This window comes from Grampus griseus (assembly GCF_964374135.1).
Source record: "Grampus griseus genome assembly, chromosome: 3".
NCBI lineage: Eukaryota > Metazoa > Chordata > Mammalia > Artiodactyla > Delphinidae > Grampus > Grampus griseus.
The window spans coordinates 152,632,001-152,656,767 of NC_139019.1; the positions used below are offsets into that span (position 1 = coordinate 152,632,001).

Genomic DNA, 24,767 nt, shown 5'->3' on the forward strand with positions numbered 1-24,767 from the left:
AGGAACATGTATATTGATAATTACCTTAAATGTAAATGGCTAAAATGCTCCAAACAAAACAAATAGACTGGCTGAATGGATACAAAAACAAGACCAGTACATATGCTGTCTACAAGAGACCCAATTCAGACCTAGACCCAGTTCACATACAGACTGCAAGTGAGGGGATGGAAAAAGATATTCCATGCAAATGGAAATCAAAAGAAAGCTGGAGGGGCTTCCCTGCTGGCGAAGTGGTTGACAGTCCACCTGCTGATGCAGGGGACACGGGTTCGTGCTCCGGTCCGGGAAGATCCCACATGCCGCGGAGCAGCTGGGCCCGTGAGCCATGGCTGCTGAGCCTGCGCGTCCGGAGCCTGTGCTCCGCACGGGAGAGGCCACAACAGTGAGAGGCCCATGTACCGCAAAAAAAAAAAAAAAAGAAAGCTGGAGTAGAAATTCTCATATCAGACAAAATAGACTTTAAAATAAAGATTATTAGATGAGACAAAGAAAGACACTACAAAATGATCAAAGGATCAATCCAAGAAGAAGATATAACAACTGTAAATATTTATGCACCCAACATATAAGTGCCTCAATACATAAGGCAAATGCTAATAGCCATAAAAGAGGAAATCGACTAACACAATAATAGTAGGGGACTGTAACACCCCACTTTCACCAATGGACAGATCATCCAAAATGAAAATAAATAAGGAAACATAAGCTTTAAACGACACATTTAACAAGATGAACTAGGGCTTCCCTGGTGGTGCAGTGGTTAAGAATCTGCCTGCCAAGGCAGGGGACATGGGTTCAAGCCCTGGTTTGGGAAGATCCCACATGCCGTGGAGCAACTAACCCCGTGTGCCACAACTACTGAGCCTGCGCTCCAGAGCCCACGAGCCACAACTCCTGAAGCCCAGGCGTCTAGACCACGTGCTCTGCAACAAGAGAAGCCACCACAATGAGAAGCCCACGCACTGCAATGAAGAGTAGCCCCCACTCACTACAACTAGAGAAAGCCCACGCACAAAAACCGAACGCAGCCAAAAATAAAGAAATAAAATAGATAAATTAAAAAATACAAGGGCTTCCCTGGTGGCACAGTGGTTGAGAATCTGCCTGCCAATGCAGGGGACACGGGTTCAAACCCTGGTCTGGGAAGATCCCACATGCCGCGGAGCAACTGGGCCCGTGAACCACAACTACTGAGCCTGCGTGTCTGGAGCCTGTGCTCTGCAACAAGAGAGGCTGCGACAGTGAGAGGCCCGCGCACTACGATGAAGAGTGGCCCCCGCTCGCCGCAACTAGAGAAAGCCCTCGTACAGAAACCAAGACCCAACACAGCTAAAAATAAATAAATAAAAAATAAATAAAATTAAAACTGTATTACTTTTATATATATATATATATATATATATATATATATATAAAAACAAGATGAACTTAATTGATATTTATAGGACGTTCCATCCAAAAACAACAATACACCTTATTCTCAACTGTTTGTGGAACATTCTCTAGGATACATCATATCTTGGGTCACAAATCAAGCCTTGGTAAATTTAAGAAAACTAAAATCCTATGAAGTATCTTTTCCCACTACAACGCTATAAGACTAGATATCAATTATAGGAAAACATCTGTAAAAAATACAAACACACGGAGGCTGAACAATACATTATTAGGTAACTAATAGATCACTGAGGAAATCAAAGAGGAAATCAAAAAATACCTAGAAACAAATGACAAGGAAAACACAACGACCCAAAACCTATGGGATGCAGCAAAAGCAATTCTAAGAGGGAAGTTTATAGCATTACAATCCTACCTCAAGAAACAAGAAAAATCTCAAACAATCTAATCCTATACCTAAAGCAATTAGAGAAATAAGAAGAAAAAATAACCCCGGAGTTAGCAGAAGGAAAGAAATCATAAAGATCAGATCAGAAATAAATTAAAAAGAAATGAAGGAAACAATTGCAAAGATCAATAAAACTAAAAGCTGGTTCTTTGAGAAGATAAACAAAATTGATAAACCATTAGCCAGACTCACCAAGAAAAAAGGGAAAAGACTCACATCAACAGAATTAGAAATGAAAAAGGAGAAGTAACAACTGACACGGCAGAAATACAAAGGATCATGAGAGATTTCTACAAGCAACTCTATGCCAATAACATGGACAATCTGGAAGACATGGACAAATTCTTAGAAAAGCACAACCTTCCGAGACTGAACCAAGAAGAAATAGAAAATATAAACAGACCAATCACAAGCACTAAAATTAAAACTGTGATTAAAAATCTTGCAACAAACAAAAGCCCAGGACCAGATGGCTTCACAGGCCAATTCTACCAAATATTTAGAGAAGAGCTAACACCTATCCTTCTCAAACTCTTCCAAAATACAGCAGAGGGAGGAACACTCCCAAACTCATTCTATGAGGCCACCATCATCCTGATACCAAAACAAGACAACGATGTCACAAAAAAAGAAAACTACAGCCCAGTATCTCTGATGAACACAGATGCAAAACTCCTCAACAAAATACTAGCCAACAGAACCCAACAGCACATTAAAAGGATCATACACCATGATCAAGTGGGGTTTACCCCAGGGATGCAAGGATTCTTCAATACATGCAAATCAATCCATGTGATAAACCATGTTAACAAATTGAAGGAGAAAACCTATATGATCATCTCAAGAGATGCAGAAAAAGCTTTTGACAAAATTCAACACCCGTTTATGATAAAAACTATCCAGAAAGCAGGCATAGGGGAAACCTACCTCAACGTAATGAAGGCCATATATGACAAACCCACAGCAAACATCATTCTCAATGGTGAAAAACTGAAAGCATTTCCTCTAGGATCAGGAACAAAACAAGGTTGCCCACTCTCACCACTATTATTCAACATAGTTTTGGAAGTCCTAGCCATGGCAATCAGAGAAGAAAAAGAAATAAAAGGAATACAAATTGGAAAAGAAGAAGTAAAACTGTCACTGTTTCCAGATGACATGATACTATACATAGAGAATCCTAAAGATGCTACCAGAAAACTACTAGAGCTAATCAATGAATTTGGTAGAGTAGCAGGATACAAAATTAATGCACAGAAATCTCTGGCATTCCTATACACTAATGATGAAAAATCCGAAAGAGAAATTAAGGAAACAGTCCCATTTACCACTGCAACAAAACGAATAAAATACCTAGGAATAAACCTACCTAAGGAGACAAAAGACCTGTATGAAGAAAACTATAAAACACTGATGAAACAAATTTAAAATGATATAAACAGATGGGAGAGATATACTGTGTTCTTGGATTGGAAGAATCAACATTGTGAAAATGACTATACTACCCAAAGCAATCTACAGATTCAATGCAATCCCTACCAAATTATCAATGCCATTTTTCACAGAACTAGAACAAAAAATTGCACAATTTGTATGGAAACACAGAAGATCCCGAATAGCCAAAGCAGTCTTGAGAAAGAAAAACAGAGCTGGAAGAATCAGACTCCCTGACTTCAGACTATACTACAAAGCTACAGTAATCAAGACAGTATGGTACTGGCACAAAAACAGAAATATAGATCAACGGAACAGGATAGAAAGCCCAGAGATAAACCCACACACATATGGTCACCTTATCTTTAATAAAGGAGGCAAGAATAGACAATGGAGAAAAGACACCCTCTTCAATAAGTGGTGCTGGGAAAACTGCACAGCTACGTATAAATGAATGAAATTAGAACACATGCTAACACCATACACAAAAATATACTCAAAATGGATTAAAGACTTAAATGTAAGGCCAGACAGTATAAAACTCTTAGAAGAAAACATAGGAGAAACACTCTTTGACATAAATGACAGCAAGATCCTTTTTGATCCACCTCCTAGAAAACTGGAAATAAAAACAAAAATAAACCAATGGGACCTAATGAAAATTAAAAGCTTTTGCACAGCAAAGGAAACCATAAACAAGACAAAAAGACAACCCTCAGAATGGGAGAAAATATTTGCAAACAAATCAACGGACAAAGGATTAATCTCCAAAATATAAAAGCAGCTCAATATTAAAAGAACTACTCAATCAAAAACTGGGCAGAAGACCTAAATAGACATTTCTCCAAAGAAGATATACAGATGGCCAAGAAGCATATGAAAAGCTGCTCAACACCACTCATTATTAGAGAAATGCAAATCAAACTACAATGAGGTATCACCTCACACCAGTTAGAATGGGCATCATCAGAAAATCTACAAACAACAAATGCTGGAGAGGGTGTGGGGAAAAGGGAACACTCTTGCACTGTTGGTGGGAATGTAAATTGATACAGCCACTGTGGAGAACAGTATGGAGGTTCCTTAAAAAATTAAAAATAGAACTACCATATGACCCAGCAATCCCACTACTGGGCATATACCCTGAGAAAACCATAATTCAAAAGGAGTCATGTACCAAAATGTTCACAGCAGCTCTATTTACAACAGCCAGGACATGGAAGCAACCTAAGTGTCCATCAACAGATGAATGGATACAGAAGATGTGGTACATATATACAATGGAATATTACTCAGCCATAAAAAGGAACGAAACTGAGTTATTTGTAGAGGCGTGGATGGATCTAAACTGTCATACAGAGTGAAGTAAGTCAGAAAGAGAGAAACAAATATCATACATTAACGCATATATGTGGAACCAGAAAAATGGTACAGATGAACCGGTTTGCAGGGCAGAAATAAAGACACAGATGTAGAGAACAAACGTATGGACACCAAGGGGGGAAAGTGGCAGGGGTGGTGGTGGTGGTGGGATGAATTGGGTGATTGGGATTGACATATATTCACTAATATGTATAAAATAGATAACTAATAAGAACCTGCTGTATAAAAACTAAAATAAAACTCAAAAATCACCCAAAAAGAACCTGAGCTTCATTAAGTCCTGAGACCCGGTGTGTGATCTCAGTTAGAAGACTGTTCAAATCCCAATCTGGGTTTGGGCTGGGTTTGAGTCCCAGCCCATGGGTTCAAGTCCCAATCTGAGTTGCACAATTTCACCTTCATTAAAAAATGTTACTGAAAAAAATTACTTCATTGCTAAAAAGTGCTAACCAGCATCTGAGCCTTCAAAAAGTTTTAATCTTTTGATTGTGGAGGGGTTGAAATATTGCAAGAATTACCAAAATGTGACACAGAGACATGAAGTGAGCAAGTGCTGTTGGAAAAATGGCACCCAAGAGATTTGTTTAACACTGGGTTGCCATAAACTTTCAATTTGTGTTTAAAAAAAAAAAAATCTACATAGCTCAATAAAGTGAAGCAAAATTAAACAAGATATGCCTCTAATCACTTTGAATGTCAATGGATTAAATGTATCAATTAAAAGACAGAGACTGAAAAAAAAAAAGACAGAGATTGGATCAAAAAATAAGACTCAACTATATGTTGTCTACAAGAAACCCACTTTAAGGACTTCCCTGGCAGTCCAGTGGTTAAGACTCTGTGCTCCCAATGCAGGGGGCACAGGTTCGATCCCTGGTTGGGGAACTAAGATCCTACATGCCACATGGAGCGGCCAAAAAAAAATTGAGAAAACTGATAAAGACAAATGTTGATTCTTTGGAAAAATTAATAAAGCTAATATGCTAAAAAAAAGAAAAGAAAGAAGGAAAGAAAGAAACATACTTTATTTATTTATTTTTTATTTATTTGGCTGCCTCAGGTCTTTAGTTGTGGCACACAGGATCTTCATTGTGGAACATGGGATCTTTCACTGTGGTGCTTAGGCTCCTCGTTGCAGTGCACAGGCTTCTCTCTGGTTGTGGCACGCAGACTCCAGAACATGTGGGCTTAGTTGCCCCACGGCATGGGGGATCTTAGCTCCCCAACCAGGGCTCGAACCCGTGTCCCCTGCATTGGAAGATGGATTCTTAACCACACCAGGGAAGTCCCAGAAACCCACTTTAAATACAAAGAGAAATATAGATTAAAAGTAAATGGATGGGGCTTCCTTGGTGGCTCAATGGTTAAGAATCCGCCTGCCAATGCAGGGTACATGGGTTCAAGCCCTGGTCCGGGAAGATCCCACATGCCGCGGAGCAACTAAGCCCGTGCACCACAACTACTGAACCTGCCCTCTAGAGCCCACGAGCCACAACTACTGAGCCAGCGTGTCACAACTACTGAAGTCCACATGCCTGGAGCCCGTGCTCTGCAACCAGAGAAGCCACCACAATGAAAAGACTGCACACTGCAATGAAAAGCCTGTGCACTGCAACAAAGAGTAGTCCCTGCTCGCCACAACTAGAGAAAGCCTGTGCAAAGCAACGAAGACCCAACACAACCAAAAAAAAAAAAAAAAGTAAATGGATGCGGATTTCCCTGGTGGTCCAGTGGCTAAGACTCCATGTTCCCAATGGAGGGGGCAAGGGTTTGATCCCTGGTCAGGGAACTAGATCCCACATGCCTCAACTAAAGATTCCACATGCCGCAACTAAAAGATCCCGTGTGCCGCAACTAAGACCTGACACGCCCAAACAAATAAATAAATATTTTTTAAAAGTAACTGGATGGAAATATGTACCATGCTAACACTAATCAAAAGAAAGCAAGAGTAACTCTATTAATTTCAGACACAGCAGACTTCTAAGCAAGAAAAGTTATCAGTAATAAAGAAAGGCATTACATAAGGATTAAGTCTCCTAGAAGACATAACAATCCTTAATGTGTATGTGCCTAACAAAAGAGTGTCATTGGTGAGGCAAAAAATGCTAGAACTGCAAGGAGAAATAGATGACCCACTATCACAGTTGGAAATACCAACCCCCTTCTATCACATATGGACAGATCCAGCAGGCAGAAAATCAGTAAGGATATAGTTTAACTCAACAACATCATCAATCAATTGAATACAATAGACATCTACAGACTACTCCAACTAGTAACAACAGAACACACATTCTTCTCAAGCTCACACAGAACATTCACCAAGACAAACCACATTCTGGGCCATAAAACACACCTTAAATTTAAAACAAGAGAAATCATGCAATGTCTATACTCAGACCACAATGGAATTAAACTAAAAATCAATAACAGAAAGAAAACAGGAACATCCCAAAATACATGAAGATTAAACAACATACTTCTAAATAACTCATGGGTCAAAGAAGAAATCTCAAGAGCAATATAAAAATACTTTGAATCAAATGAAAATGAAAAATGCATCTTATCAAAATTTGCAGGCTGCAGCAAAAGCAGTGCCTAGAGGAGAGTTACAGCATTAAATGCATACACTGGAAAGAAGATCTAAAATCAATCATCTACGTCTATACCTTAGGGCAGGGGTCCCCAAACCCTGGGCCGCGGACCAGTCCATGGCCTGTTAGGAACCGGGCCACACAGCAGGAGGTAAGCGGCAGGCAAGTGAGTGAAGCTTCATCTGCCACTCACCATCACTTGCATTACTGCCTGAACCATACCTCCCTGAACCCCAGTCCGCGTAAAAACTGTCTTCCAGGAAACTGGTCCCTGGTGCTAACAAGATTAGGGACTGCTGCCTTAGGGAACCAGGAAAAAAAAAAAAAAAGTAAATTAAGTACAAAGTAAGCAGAGGGCTTCCCTGGTGGCGCAGTGGTTGAGAGTCCGCCTGCCAATGCAGGGGACGCGGATTCGTGCCCCGGTCCGGGATGACCCCACATGCCGCAGAGCGGCTGGGCCCGTGAGCCACGGCCACTGAGCCTGCGCGTCCAGAGCCTGTGCTCCACAACGGGAGAGGCCACAGCAGTGAGAGGCCCACGTACCGCAAAAAAAAAAAAGTAAGCAGGAAAAAAACAAAGAATTACAGCAGAAATCAATGAAATTGACATCAAGAAATAAGTAGAGAAAATGAACCAAACCAAAAGCTGGTTCTTTAATAAAAAGAAAAAACATCAATAAAATTGATAAATCACTAGCTAGGCTGACTAAAAAAAGAGAGGGCACAAATTACTAGTACCAGAAATGAAAAAGAGGACATCACTACAGATCTCATGGGCATTAAAAAAATAATAAAGGAGGGCTTCCCTGGTGGCGCAGTGGTTGAGAGTCCACCTGCTGATGCAGGGGACACGGGTTCGTGCCCCAGTCTGGGAAGATCCCACATGCCGTGGAGCGGCTAGGCCCGTGAGCCATGGCCACTGAGCCTGCGCGTCCGGAGCCTGTGCTCCACAACGGGAGAGGCTACAACAGTGAGAGGCCCGCGTACCGCAAAAAAATAATAATAATAAAAATAAATAAAGGAATACTATGAACAACTCTATGCCCGCAAATCTGATAACCTAGATGCAACAGACCAATTCCCTTTGAAAGACACAATCTGCCAACACTCACATGAGAAGAAATAGGCAGTCTGAATACACCTATATCTATTAAAGAAACAGAATCCATAATTAGCCTTCCACAACTAAAAGCAACAGGCCCAGATGGAGTCACTAATGAATTCTACCAAACATTTAAGGAAGAATTATACAAATTCTATACAATCTCTTTCAGAGGACAGAAGCAGAGGGAATACTTCCTAAGTCATTCTACATGATCACCATTAAACCTAACACTAAAACTAGGCAAAAACATTACAAGAAAACTACAGACCAGTATCTTGCATGAACATGAACACAGATACAAAAATCCTCAACAAATAGTAGCAAATTAAATCTAACAATGTACAAAAAGAATTATACACCATGACCAAGTGGGGTTTATCCCAGATGTGCATGTTAGTTCAACACTGAAAAATTAATGTAGTGCAACACATAAATAGAACAAAAAAGAAAAATCACATGATCATATTCAACAGATTCAGAAAAAGCACTGGACAAAATCAAACACTAATTCATGATAAAACTTCTCCATAAACTAAGAATATAGAACATTCTCAACTTGATAGAGAATATCTATAAAAACGCTATAGCCAACATCATACTAAATGGTGAAAACTCAAAGCTTTCCCACTAAGAACAGGAAAAAGGCTAGGATGTCCCCTCTTATCACTCCTTTTCAACACTACTAGACATACCAGCTAATGCAATAAGACAAGAAAAGGAAATAAACAATATACAGACTAAGAAAGAGAAAAATAAAACTGTCTTTGTTCACAAATGACACTATCATCTAAGTAGAAAATCCAATTGAATCTACAAAACAATTCCTGGAACTATTAAGTAATTATAGTAAGGTTATGGTACACAAGGTTAGTATAAAGTGGCCAATCACATTCCATATACCAGCAATGAACAAGTGTGATTTGAAATGTAAAACACAATAGCACTTACATTGGTAATGAAATAATGTACAAGATCTATAAGGAAAACTAGAGAACTCTAATGAACAAAATCAAATAAGAATTAACTAAATAAAGGGATATTCCATGTTCATGGATAGAAAGACTCAGTAATGTCAAGATATCAGTTTTTCGCAACCTGATCTGTAGATTCAATGCATTCCAAATCAAAATTCCAACAAGTAATTTTGTGGATACCAACAAACTTATTCTAAAGTTTATATGGAGAGGGCAAAAGATCCAGAATAGTCAACACAATATTGAAGAAAAAGGACAAAGTTGGAGGGCTGATGTTACCTGACTTTAAAACCTACTATATAAAGCTACAGTAATCAAAACAGTGTGGAATTGGTGAAAGAATTCTGGTCAATGGAACAGAAGAGAGAGCCCAGAAATAGACCCACATAAATATAGTTGCCTGATTTTTACAAAGGAGCAAAGACAATACAAGGAAGCAAAGGGATTATCTTCAACAAATGTAGCTAGAACAACTGGACATTTCATATCCCAAAAACTGAATCTAGACAAAGATCTAACACCATTCCCAAAATTAACTCACTGGATCATAAACTGATACGTGAAACACAAAACTATAAAAGTCCTAGAAAATAACATAGAAAACCTAGATGACATTAGGTATGGCAATAACTTTTTAGATTATATTTAAAGGCATGATCCAGGAAAGAAGTAAATAAGCTGGATGTCATTAAAATTAAAAACTCCTGCTCTGCAAAAGACAATGTTGCAAGAATAAGAAAACAAGCCACAGACTGGGAGAAAATATTTGCAAAAGACATATCTGATAAAGGACTGTTATCCAAAATATACAAAGAACTCTTAAATCTCAACTGTAAGAAAATAAACACAACTAAAAAGTGGGCCAAAGACTTTGACAGACAACTCACCAAGATGATATACAGAGCAAATAAGCATACAAAAAGATATTCCACATCATATATCATCAGCAAAATGCATATTGAAAAAAGGAGATATCACTGCACAACTACTAGAATGGTCAAGTTCTGGAACACTGACAACACCAAATGCTGGTGAGGATATGGAGTAACAGGAACTCTCATTCATTGCTGGTGGGAATGCAAAATGGTATAGCCACTTTGGAAGAGAGATTGGTGCTTTCTTATAAAACTAAATATACTCTTAGCATACTCAGCAATCATGTTCCTTGGTATTTACCCAAAGGAATTAAAAACTCATGCCCACCCCAAAACCTGCAGAGAGATGTTTATTCCAGCTTAATTGCCAAAACTTGGAAGCAACCAAATGTCTTTCAGTAGGTGAACAGATAAATAAACTATGGTAGAGCCAGACAATGGAATATTATTCAGTGCTATAAAAAAAAAAAAAGATTTACCAAAGCTTGAAAAGACACAGAGGAAACTTAAATGCATATTATTAAGTGAAAGAAGCCAATCTGAAAAGGCTATATACCGTCTGACTCCAACTACATGACATTCTGGAAAAGGCAAAACTATGAAGACAGTAAGAAGACCAGTGGTTGTCACAGATTGGCAGGGGAAGTAGGGTAGGGATGAATAGGTGAAGCACAGAGAATTTTTAAGGCAGTGAAAATACTGTTTGATACCATAATAATGGATACATATCATTATATATTTCTCAAAACCCATCGAATGTATAACACCAAGAGTGAACCCTAGTGTAAACTACAGACTTAGGATGATTATAATATGTCAATGTAGGTACATCAATTGTAACAAATCTATCACTTTGATAGGAGAAGTTGATAATGGAGGAGGCTATGTATGTGTAAGGCTATGTATGTGTGAGGCTATGTATGTGTGAGGCAAGAAATCTCTACCTTGTCCTCAGTTTTGCTGTAACCTAAAACAGCTCTAATAAAATGAAGTCTTAATGAAAGTTATACACACACACACAAATACAGGCTGAGAATTTTCCAAAGTAAATAGAGATCTCAAATCAGACCTCAAATCACAGATCCAAAAAGACTATCAAGAAAAATACATTCCATGACCCCAACAAAAAATTCATACCTAAATATTATATTCAAACTGGTAAAAAAAACAAAGATACAGACTACATTGAAGGAAGCCAGAGAGAAAAACATGTTACATTCAAAAGAACAAAGATGAGGATTAAAGCCAACTTCTCATTAAAAACTCTGCAACCAGAATATAATAAAGTGACATCTTGAAAATGATGAAAGAAAAAACTGTCAAACCATATCCTATAGCCATTTCTCAAAAATGAAGGAGATTCAATCTACAACTTTCAGTAAAAAGGAGAACTAAGCAGAACATCAAGTAAATAGAAGACAAACAACACTATAATCCAACCAGACCAAATAGATATCTACAGAACACTCTATCCAACAGTTGCAGAATAAACATTTTCCTCAAGTGCACATGAAATATTCTCCAGGATAGAACATATGATGGTGATAAAACAAGCCTCAACAAACACAGAAAGATAAAAAACACACAAAGCATGTTTTCCAACATAATGAGTGAAATTATAAATAACAGAAGGAAGAAATTTGGGGAATGGACAAATACGTGGAAATTAAATAAAACACTAAGTAACCAATGGGTGAAAGAAAAAATTACAATGGGAAAGTAGAAAATACTCTGAGATGAATGAAAATGAAAGTATGTCTTAAAAACTTAAACGATTTAGCTAAAGCAATACTTAAAGGGAAATTTACATCTATCTAATGCCTATATTAAAAAAGAAAGATCTCAAACAAATAACCTAAACTTCCACCTTAAGATACAGAAAAAAAAGAGCAAACTAAACCTAAAGAAAGCAGAAAATAAACAAAATAATAGAGGAGAAATTAATTTAAAAAATAGTAAAACAAGAAAAATCAATGAGATGAAAAGTTGGTTTTTGAAAACTAAAAATATTGAGTTAGATTTGAGCAGGGGGAAAAAGAAGACTCAAATAACTAAAAGCAGAATGGCAGTGAAGACATTACTAACAAATACAAAAATAAAAGCAAACTGCCAAAGCTGACTTGTGAAAAAATATAAAAACTGAACAGAACTACAACAGATAAGAAACTAAGGACTTCCCTGGTGGTGCAGTAGTTAAGAATCTGCCTGCCAATGCAGGGGACACGGGTTCGAGCCCTAGTCCAGGAAGATCCCACATGCCTCAGAGCAACTAAGCCTGTGTGCCACAACTACTAAGCCTGCACTCTAGAGCCCACACGCCACAACTACTGAAGCCCACGCGCCTAGAGCCTGCGCTCCACAACATGAGAAGCCACTGTAATGAGAAGCCTGCACACCGCAACAAAGGGTAGACCCTGCTCACCACAACTAGAGAAAGACCACAATGAAGACCCAGTGCAGCCAAATATAAATACATTAAAAAAAATTGAATTAGTAATCAAAAACTATCTACAAAGAAAAGTCTAGGCCCAGATGGCTTCACTGGTGAATTCTGTCCAACAATTAAAGAAAAATAATATTAAATCTTCACAATCTTTTCCTAATATAGAACAGGAGGGAACAATGTTCAACTCATTCTATGAGGCCAGTATTAGTCTGATACCAAATCCAGACAAAGACATCACAAGAAAACTACAGAACAATATCTCTTATGAATGTAAATGCAAAAATTCTCAACATAATGTTAGCATACCAAATCTAGAAGTAATATAAAAAGATTACACACTATGACAGAGTAGAATTCATCCCAGGAATGGAAGGTTGACTTAACATATGAAAATCAATTAATACACCAAACTGACAAAAGACAAAACCCATATGATCATCTCAATAGACAAAGAAAAAGCATTTGACAAAATTCAACACCGCTTCATGATAAAAACATTTTTAAATGGTTATAAATGGTTAAAGTAGTATATTTTATGTTATGTGTATCTTATAATAAAAATATTTTTAATAAGCAAAGAAATGACCAATAAGCACATGAAAAGATGCTCAACAGGGCTTCCCTGGTGGCACAGGAAAAAAAAAAAAAACCTCAATGAGATACTATTTCACACCCACTAGGATGGCTGTAATGGGGGAAAAAAGAAAAAGGAAAATAACTGTTGGCAAGGATATGGAGAAACTGGAACTCTCATACGATGCTGGTGGAAATATAAAATGGTGCATCCATTTTAGAAAGCAATCTGGCAGTTTCTCAAACAATTAAATATTGAGTTACCATATGACCCAGGAATTCCACTCCTAGCTATTACTCAAGAGAAATGGAAACATACAGCCACATAAAAACGAGTACTTGAATGTTCACAGCAACTTTAGTCAATAACCAAAGAGGAGAAACAACTCAAATATCCATCAAATGATGACTATATAAACAAAACATGGCACAGCAATATAGTGGAATAATATCTGGCAACAAAGGAATGAAGTACTAATATATGCCAAAACACAGATGAACCTGAAAAAATTAAGTACAAAAACCAGTCATGAAAGACTACATATTATATTATTCCATTTATATGGAATGTCCAGAATACGCAAATCTATAAAGACAGAAAGTAAATTAATAGTTGCTTAGGGCTGGGTGGGATGAGGGCTTTGGGTTATTGGATAAGTGTATAGGGTTTCTTTCTGGAGTGATGAGAACATTCTAGAATTAGACTGTGGTGATGGTTACACAACTCTGTTAATATACTAAAACCCACTGTATATTTCAATGATGAAAGTATTATATGATGAATAAATTGAGTGAGTTATATCTCAGTAAAGCAATTACCATAAAAATGGAGAAATACATTTTCAGACAAAAATAAAATAGAGAATTAATTGGTCTACGTTAAAATAAGTGATAAAGGAAGCTCTTCCAGCAGAAAAAACATGATACTGGACAGAAACTGGGACCTACACAAAGAAATAAAAAGTCCTTGATGGCACAAATAAAGGAAAATATGGAATTGTTTATTTCTTACTTCCATTCCTCTGAAAGTCATTTAACTATCTAAAGCAAAATAGTATCAATGTATTGTGTGTTATAATATATGCAAAAGTAAAACGTATGGTAAAAATAACACAAAGGAGGGTAGAAAGGAATCAGGAGTCTTTATATTAGGGAGTCTTTATACTACGTGTAAAACAATATGACATTATTTGAAAGTAACTGTGATTAATTAAACATGTATACTGTAAACTCTAGAGGAACCACTAAATATTTTTTTAAAGAGATATAAGGTAAGTAAATAGTAGAAATTAAATGGAATCATAAAATAATACTCAACAAATTCAAAAAAAGAACAGAAAAAGAAGGAACAATTGGAACAAATAAACAGCTTTCAATCCAATTACATCAATAATTACATTAAATATAAACGTAAAGGACAATTAAAAAGACTGAAATTGTCAGGCTGAATTTAAAAAAAAATTTAAAAGACTAAGACTGGGAAAAAAAGCATGACACAATTATATAAAAACGTGAAACACAGACAGCAAGCAAACAACTATCAACAGTCTACCAATGGTGACAAAAACCTAACTATCAATTGATAAAGATTACTGCACCTCAAAAAGTAACTATTATCAATAATTCTCAAGACTGAAAATAACTTGAGTAGATTCAACAGATCTAACCATAGTGACAGCCACCTCTAGATATAACACAATGATTTAGCAACAACAACAAAAATTATGGTTAATTTTATAAGGCTGAGAATTATACCTTAAATCACCAAAATTCAAATTAACAGTGAAAAAAATCCTTCTTTACCTTCGATCAATTGTTGTAATAATTTCAACTAGTTATCATAGTTTTGAAAACTTCACTGAAATAAACATCTCACATGACATTAAAATGCAAAAATATAGTAATTATTAAACGACTTCACAATTGAGTAACAAAGTCAGAAGAGAAAAAACTTCCAACAAAGGATTTTTCTGATACTGTGATTTATAATAATAAATATGTACCTAATCTTTGCCCCTGGTCCTGTCACAGAGCTCCTAATACCCTTGGAATTTCCTCAATGAAAAGAGCAATAAAGGTGTCTTTTGTTATTCGTAACAATCCCCTCTTCGGCACACCAGAGACTATGTTAATGAACTTACTTTTAGAAAGCCCCTAAGGATGGGGGCTGGTCGCCAGGGGGAACCAACCAAGGTATTAGAGGATTAGAACTTTCATTCCAACTCCCCAACGTCCAAGGAAGGGAGAGGGGCTGGCTGGAAGTTGAACCAATGGCCAATGATTTAATCAACCATACCTGCATAATGAAGCCTCCATAAAAATACCTGAACTACAATGTTTGGTGAGCTTCCAGGTTGGTGAATATGTGTGTGTACTGGAAGGATGACATACCTGGACAGGACATGGAGATCCTCACCCCTTTTCCTATATCTTGCCCTATGCATCTCTTCCATCTAGCTGTTCCTGAGTTATACACTTTATAACAAACCAGTCATCTAATAAGTAAACTGTTTCCCTGAATTCTGAGAGCCATTTTAACAAATTAATCAAACCCAAGAAAGGGGTCATGGGAACCTCTGATTTATAGCAAGTCAGTCAGAAGCACAGGTAACAACCTGGAATTGCAACTGCCGTCTAAAAGAAGGGGTAGTCCTGCAGAATTAAGCCCTTAACTTGTGGGATCTGAGAGTGTCAGATTTCCTTAAATTGTAGGGCACCCAGTGTCTGCCAGAGAGCTGGAGAACCGCTTGGTGTGGGGGAAAAAAAACCCTACACATTTGATGACCAGAGTGAAGTGTTAAGAATACGGGAAACACACAGAAGAGTTTTTCCCTAAAAACTTTAATGAACAAAAGAGTAAAACACACCATTATTGGAGCCACTAAGTGACTTTCTAAGTGTTATCTGCATGTTATTGATGAGGAAACAGAGGTAGGCTGAAAGTAGTGGCCTGCCTAAAGTCCACACAGTAAGGTGGAGCAAGGATTCAAATCCAAGTGTGCCTAACTCTGAAGGTCACATTTTTAATTTCAACATTGTCTTTAATAAGTCATTTATATATGCTATAGGTTAATTGTGATCCCCACAAATTTTAATGGAACCCAGAATTAACAGGAAGCACACACAACCTTATTCAGAGAAACCTCTTCCTAATGAAGAAACCAGTGTCAGGTCTATGATTGTTGTAATTTCGAAACCATTCTCAACACAAAAATGAAAACATACGTGCAATTTTTCTTTTAGCAAAACACTTTGCTCTATTCAACTGTTTTGTCTTCATTTTCTGCAATCCATTCTCCTCCTTTGGTTCCTGTTGCAAAACAAGAAATATGATCAGGGTGACTGCCATTAAAAGTAGTACTCTTTCTACCTCCTCTACAGCCAACAGAGGCCACTGAGCCTCTGAAGAATCAGTGGTGGTTTTAAATGTTCAAAGAAAACATCAGAAAAAGATTCTTACGGTAGAAAAAGGAAAATGTAGACTCAGAACCAATAAAAATTAAAAATCATAACATACTGACATAATTATCTGTCATATACAAGCTCATGTAAAACTGGTCCATCTGCAAAATACCAGCAAGTACGCATTCAAGTTCAGAGAAAGCTTGATTCAAGGTTTAAAAATCAATAATAGGGCTTCCCTGGTGGCGCAGTGGTTTAGAGTCCGCCTGCCGACGCAGAGGACACGGGTTCGTGCCCTGGTCTGGGAAGATCCCACGTGCCGCGGAGCGGCTGGGCCCGTGAGCCATGGCCACTGAGCCTGCGCATCCGGAGCCTGTGCTCCACAATGGGAGAGGCCACAGCAGTGAGAGGCCCGCGTACCGCAAAAAAAAAAAAAAAAAATCAATAATAAAGTTTAAACTCAGTGCAGAGTCACTTATTTTAAATCAGTACTTTAAAAAGCAACAGAACTGAGGAAAAGTATGCAACATATTTATCAGATAAAGGGCTAATTTTCCTTATATATAGAGCTCTTATAAATCAATACAGAGACCAATATTTAACCTCCTCCCATAGACAAAGAATATGATAAAACACTTCATAGAAAAACATACACAAGGGGCTCATAAGTATGTAAATCGTAACAATTATATAGATACTTTTTTAAACCTATATTAATAGTAAATATGAAAATGTTTTATAAAACATTTATTGTGGGGAAACAAGTACTTTCATACCACTGATGGAATACAATGGATGCAAATCATTATTTTGTGTACCTGGAACTAATACAGCATTGTATGTAAATTATACTTCAATTATTGTGTGTGTGTGTGTGTGTGTGTGTGTGTGTGTGTGTGTGTGTGTGTGAACACTGGGAGGAAATGCATCAAAATGCTAATGGTCGGACCTCCTTGGTGGTCCAGTGGTAAAGAATCTGCCTTGCAATGCAGGGGACGCAGGTTCAATCCCCGGTCAGGGAACTAAGATCCCACATGACGTGGGGCAGCTAAGCCCTTGTGCCACAACTACTGGGATCACGTGCCTCAATTACAGCCCATGTGCTGCAAACTACAGAGCCCATGCGCTCTGGAACACGCGTGCCACAACTAGAGAAGAGAAAACCTGCACACCACAACTAGAGAGAAGCCCACGCACCACAATGAAGAGCCCACACACCACAACAAAAGATCCCACGTGCCTCAACAAAGGATTGTGCATGCCACAACTAAGACCCAACGCAGCCAAAAATAAATTAAATAAATAAATAATAAATAAATCTTTAAAAAATAATTAAAAAATGCTAATGGTGGTTATGTCTAGAGGGTGGGGATTATGGGTGATTATCATGTTTTAGTTTAGGCTTCTATGTATTTCTAATTGCCTGCAATTAGGTATTACTTGTAAAATCAGGAAGAAAACAATAAACGTCATTAAAAATGAATAAAAAAGAATACAGACAAAGGTGATCCAATAAATGTATAATTGGGGTCTCTAAAGAAGAAAACAAAACAATGAAAAAGACTAACATAAACACTATAATCAAAAAAAAATTTATAAGGGAGAAAACATCTGAATCTACAAACTGAAAGTATATATGAGTTACCTGGGAAAATGGACCCTGAACAGTCAATTTCCAGACATATACTAATATACCTATCTCACCCAAGAAAAATTTTTAAAGCATGCAGACTAACAAAAAGGTCTAATTACTTACCAAAAAAAGGAAAATAAACTGGACTTATGAAATGCAACATACAAAGCAAAAAAACAAGGCGGCCGCATTTTAAAGAAACTCAAGGGAAAAAATATTTTTTTAAACCAAGCATTTTGGATTCCAACAAGCAGTCTTTCAGATATCAAGATTATACAAAAACAGTATCAAACACATAAGAACTCAGGAAATACTATACTCACAAGGCCTACCTGTCAAATCTAATTAAAAACAAGCACTATTCAACTAAAAAATGATTTTAGAGAAACTTGGCAAAAGAACTGATAGTGAATATTTAATATATTAAATTTTGGAACTAAGACTAAAAGTACAGGTGAGAACAGAAAAAAAGCATGTAAATATTATATGCAGAAATGATGCAACTAATAAATGAGAGAAGACAGAAGTGGAAAACAGAATAAGTTCATTGACTATTGCATGCACTATAAGTGAAAGTCAAAGGATACTATTTACAACTGACAAACCAGATCATAGAAAGCTAAATTTTTAAAAATAAGGAAGAAAGGAGTTATAAAAGTCATTAATATAAGATAAACTCTGGGCTCCCCTGGTGGCTCAGTGATTAAGAATCCGCCTGCCAGTGCAGGGGACACAGGTTCGAGCCCTGGTCCGGGAAGATCCCACATGCCACGGAGCAACTAAGCCCATGTACCACAACTACTGAGCCTGCGCTCTAGAGGCCACGAACCACAACTACTGAGCCCATGCACCACAACTACTGAAGGCCATGCACCTAGAGCCCGTGCTCCGCAACAAGAGAAGCCACCACAATGAGAAGCCCATGCACCGCAACAAAGAGTAGCCCCCACTCGCCACAACCAGAGAAAGCCCATGCGTAGCAACGAAGACCCAACGCAGTCAAAAATAAATTAATTAAATAAATAAATTAAAAGAAAAAAAGATAAACTCTAAAACAAAAAACAAAATTATAGAAAGAAGAATTCCTGTAACATGGAAGTGAGTATCTGTTACCAGTGGGGGGTGAGGGAGGGAGGGAGGTAAAGGAGATGGGAAGAAATTTTATTTTTAAATATTGTACAAAGATGTAAAACTATACTTTCCAATATGTTAAAGTCAACTTAATCTAGGTTTCATAAGCATGTTAAAATAATTCATATTTCAATAAAGGGCAAACACCTGTATGAAGATTCTTGAAAAAATCATGGAAAATGCATTTTTTAATATGGAGTTTTACATAAGAGAACATGCATTAATATAAAGCAACATTATCCAACAATATTAATTTTCTGCCCTACTTCACTTTCTCTGAGCCCTCTTGATATATATCATCAATTGGAAAACTCTATCAACTGTGTTTGGTTATTTGCATACAGTGTGACACTTTGATGTTTTATTCATCTGCTTGAAATGGAATTATTTTCCCTAAAAATAAATAAAACAAAAAACATATACTGAAAAATATGCCTAAAGCAGAGCACCAAAAATCAAAGAATACAGAAAAAATATATATAGTGAATATAACAGAATCTAAGAAAATTCAACTCAAAGCTATATATAAGAGACCGTGTTCCAGAAAGAACACAGCCATTCTGGATCATAAGGTGATCCAGAATGGCTGAAAATGAAAGGTCTAGAAGATAATGGTAATCACCTAAATCTGAATCTCTCCACATATCATCCCAGAAAAAACCGCAAGACCAACAAGGACCAGAAATAACACCATCTATGACCAATGCCTTCAGCATTATTAGGAGACAAAACATACCACAAACTTCAAATAACCAGCGAGCAGAGAAATAAACAACAAATTCTAACAGAGCTCCCACTGCGGTTGCAAGTCTGTGAGTACACAGAACAAAGAAAGGGAAGGCTTAAGAGACTCCATGAAAAATAAGAAAAAGATGAAAAACTGAAAGCACAGACAAAATCACCTTCAGAATTAGTGTCCCACACTAAGGCCAAACACTGGTCCACGATGTGGTGCTTCACACAGTCAGCTACATTTTAAAGGGCTTGAAAGTGAGAGGAACAAAAGTGGCAACCACAGAGATGCACTGCTACTGGAAAAGAGGGAGATACACAAAGAAGAGGTGGTACCCCTCAGATTCATGGAAGAAAAAGAAAGGAGGAAAAAAAATGAAGGGTCCTGAAGAAAAAAACTGAAACATGCCAACCTCTCCTCCCCACCCTCCCAAGTACATTAATATCAACAATAACATCCATAGAAGAAACTGTACTTCACTAGACTGAAGTACGCTAAAGTGACAAAAGGGAAGCTTTTGTCCAGGAAATGATAAGAATAAAAGAAGAAATTCCAAACTAAGCAACTATAAAACAAAAACACAAGATGCAAATAAAAACATTTCAGTTTATGAACATTCTCCTCTAATCACCAACCCAGAAAAAGAAATTAACACATTCCAAACAAATTTGAAAGAATCGTCTCCAGGTTAAGAAAAACCTAGAATCAGAAATTTAAAACTCAGAACATAAACCGACAAAAAAAGGAATAAATGAAATGAAAGTTGATAAAATTCGGGAAAAAAACTGAAAATAGATAAAACCATCTCAAAAAATAAAAATGGGTCTCCAAAGAAAAACTATACAAGTAAAAATCTAAAAGAGTCACTGAAGAAATACAAAAAAACAATGAGAAAATGAAGGGACTAACCTATAGCAGGGGTGCCCAACACCCAGGCCGTGGACCGGTACTGGTCTGCGGCCTGTTAGGAACCAGGTCGCACAGCAGGAGGTGAGCAGCAGGCGAGTGAGTGAAGCTTCATGTGCCCGTCACCACTGCTCACACTACCGCCTGAACCATCCCCCGCCCACCCTCCCACCCCCCGGCCATGGAAAAATTGTCTTCCACAAAACAGGTCCCTGGCGCCAAAAAGGCTGGGGACCACTGACCTATAGGATAGAGCAGAGAAAAGAACAAAATGAAAATAGGTATGCTACATTTCACATAAAAAGAAGTGGAATTAAGAAAACATGAATGGGCTTACTTTTGCTTTAAAGCAATGTAAGAATAAAAAAGAAATCAATAAAATTGGTTATCAACAGGGGTGAGGGATGTGGAATAGGGAGTACAGGATGGAAAAGCAAGATAATTTCAGTATATCTTTCTCTACAGACTTAATTTGTTCAATAAAGCTTCCTACATAATGCAAACTGCCTACATAATGCAAAAATAAAATTAAATCAACAAGAATGGGAAGAAAACTAAAAAGCAATGCACAAACAATCAGTTGGACGGTACATTTTAAAGTACCTCAAGAACTTATTAAATATAAAAGGTCTAAACACATTGGTTTATAAAAAGAGACTGTCAGCCTGTATAAAATTAGAAAGATCAAACTCTGTGCTACCTACAAGAAACCCAAATAAAACATAAAGACGTAACTAGGTTAAAAGTTAAAATACCAACAAATGGTGCTGGGAAAACTGGATACACACGAGCAAAAGAAGGAACTTAGACCCCTATCTTATACCATACACAAAAGCTAATACCACAAAATGGATCAAAGACCTAAATATAAGTGCTAAAATTTTAAAACACTTAGAAGAAAACACAGGGGAAAAGCTTCATGACACTGGATTTGGCAATGATTTTTTTGGTTATGACACCAAGGCACAAGAAACAAAAGAGAAAAATAGATAAACTGGACTAAATTTAAAACTACTGTGCATCGGGGATTCCCTGGTGACGCACTGGTTGAGAGTCTGCCTGCCGATGCAGGGGACACGGGTTTGTGCCCCGGTCCGGGAAGATCCCACATGCCACGGAGCGGCTGGGCCCGTGAGCCGTGGCCGCTGAGCCTGCGCGTCCGGAGCCTGTGCTCTGCAACAGGAGAGGCCACAACAGTGAGAGGCCCGTGTACCGCAAAAAAACCCAAAAAAACCCCTACTGTATATCAAAAGATATCAACAGAGTAAAAAGGCAACCTATGGAATGGGAGAATATATGTGCAAAACATATATCTGACAAGAGGCTAAGGAGAATATATGTGCAAAACATATATCTGACGAGGGGCTAACTATCCACAACATATAAAGAACTCCTACAATTCAATGACAATGTAAATATACTTACCCTAAAAATTGTTAAAATGGTAAATCTTATGTTATATATATTTTACCACTACACACACACACACAAAACATCTCATACTATACACAAAAATTAGCTCAAAATGGAACAAAGACCAAATCATAAGCACTAAAATTAAAAAACTCTTAGGAATCAACTTCATGACTTTATATTTGGCAATATATTCTCAGATATGATACTAAAAGCATAAGCAACCAAAGGGGAAAAAACAGATAAGCTGGACTTCATCAAAATTTAAAACTGTTGTGCATCAAGAAACATTAAGGAAGTGAAAAGACAACCCCAAAAATTAAAGAATATATTTGCAAATAATATACCTGATAGGAGGTTTAATATGCAAAATATTAAAAAGACCACCGAACAACAAAAAGACAAACTGCGCTGTATAAATGGACAAAGGCCTTGAACAGACGTTGCTCCAAAGAAGCTATACAAATGGATAACAAGTACAAAAAAGATTCTCAAGCTCATCAGCCATTAGGGAAATGCAAGTCAAAACCACAATAAGAAACCACTACACACCCACTAGGGTGGTTATGATAATTAAATATTAAAAAATAACAAGTGTTATCAAGAACATAGAGAAACTGGAATCCCAGTACATTGTTGATAGAAATGTAAAACAGTGCAGCCGCTGTGGGGAAAAAAAGGAATGAAGTACTGTTACATGCTACAATATGGATGAACCTTGAAAACATATGTTAAGTGAAAGAAGTTAGTCACAAAAGCCCACATATTGTATGATTCCATTTATAAGACACGCCCAGAATAGGCAAATCCATAGAGACAAAGAGCAGATGAGTGGTTGCGTAGGGCTGGAAGTTTGGGGTGAAAAGGACAATGACTGCTGATAGGAACTGGTTTCTTTTTTAATTAATGAAACTGTTATAAAATTGATAGTGGTGATAGTTGTACAACTCTACGAACATACTAAGAACCAAGAATTATACTTTAATTTAGTGAATTATATAATATGTAATTTTATCTCAATAAAACTGACTATGGAAACATATTAGGATAGCTAGGCAATACTGAGGGGCCACTTGAGGTTTGTGGTCTTAAATATAACATGAGCACTGTTGTGCTTCTAAGGTAGGGACACATAATAGGTGGAGAACTGGATTTAACCAAAATTGGGGTTTCCCAGGGAGTACAGTAGAAATTAGAAATAAGTTGAGAGAAACAGAAGCATGTGGAGGCTAAACAATATGCTACTAAACAACCAAGGAATCACTGAATAAATCAAAGAGGAAATCAAAATATACCTAGAGACACATAAAAATGAAAACATGACAATTCAAAACCTATGGGGGCAGTCGTTCACAAGCTGAGGCGCTGGCACAGCCGTTTCGCCCTGGCAACTCTGGTCTGAAGTGCTGGGTGTGAGGCCTCTTCATGCAGTATCCTGCGAGCAAGTGAAATTAGATGAAGCACAAAGGAAAAAAAGGTAAAATTCTGCAGGAAATCTTGCAGTCTGGCAAGGATATTTTAACTGCTCCTCAGATATTCTGGAGCCTTCATTCCCTGGTTTCCACTGACCCCACTAAAAAGAGCTCATTGCTGCTGGACACAATTACCATTCCACGAGGGGAAGACCGTGGAAGAGTAAGACACGGAGACCACCTTCTTCCCCACAGATACACCAGAAATACATCTACACGTGGAACAACTCCTACAGGACACCTACTGAACGCTGGCAGAAGACCTCAGACCTCCCAAAAGGCAAGAAAGTCCCCACGTACCTGGGTAGGGCAAAAGAAAAAAGAATAAACAGAGACAAAAGAATAGGGACGGGACCTGCACCAGTGGGAGGAAGCTGTGGAGGAAAGGTTTCCACACACTAGGAAGCCCCTTCGCGGGCGGAAACTGCGGGTGGCAGAGGGGGAAAGCTTCGGAGCCGCGGAGGACAGCACAGCAACAGGGGTGCGGAGGGCAAAGCGGAGATATTCCCGCACAGAGGATCGGTGCCGACCGGCACTGACCAGCCCGAGAGGCTTCTCTGCTCACCCGAGGGGGGGGGGGCGGGGCTCGGGGCTGTGGCTCGGGCTTCGGTCAGAGCGCAGGGAGAGGACTGGGGTTGGCGGCGTGAGCACAGCCTGCAGGGGATTAGTGCACCACGGCTAGCTGGGAGGGAGTCCCGGAGGAAAAGTCTGGACCTGCCGAAGAGGCAAGAGACTTTTTCTTCCCTCTTTGTTTCCTGGTGCGCGAGGAGAGGGGATTAAGAGCGCTGCTTAAAAGAGCTCCAGAGACGGGCCCGAGCCGCGGCTAAAAGCGTGGACCCCAG

At 38.0% G+C, this 24,767-nt stretch overlaps 1 protein-coding gene across 1 annotated transcript in view; it reads right to left on the reverse strand.

Moving 5' to 3' along the window:
* The window catches only part of UIMC1 (ubiquitin interaction motif containing 1), a 136,177-nt gene that overhangs the window by 69,251 nt on the left and 42,159 nt on the right, over positions 1-24,767 (reverse strand). The window contains 1 exon segment of the mRNA XM_082651868.1: positions 16,461-16,545. Within this exon segment, the coding sequence (XP_082507994.1) occupies positions 16,461-16,545 (85 nt within the window).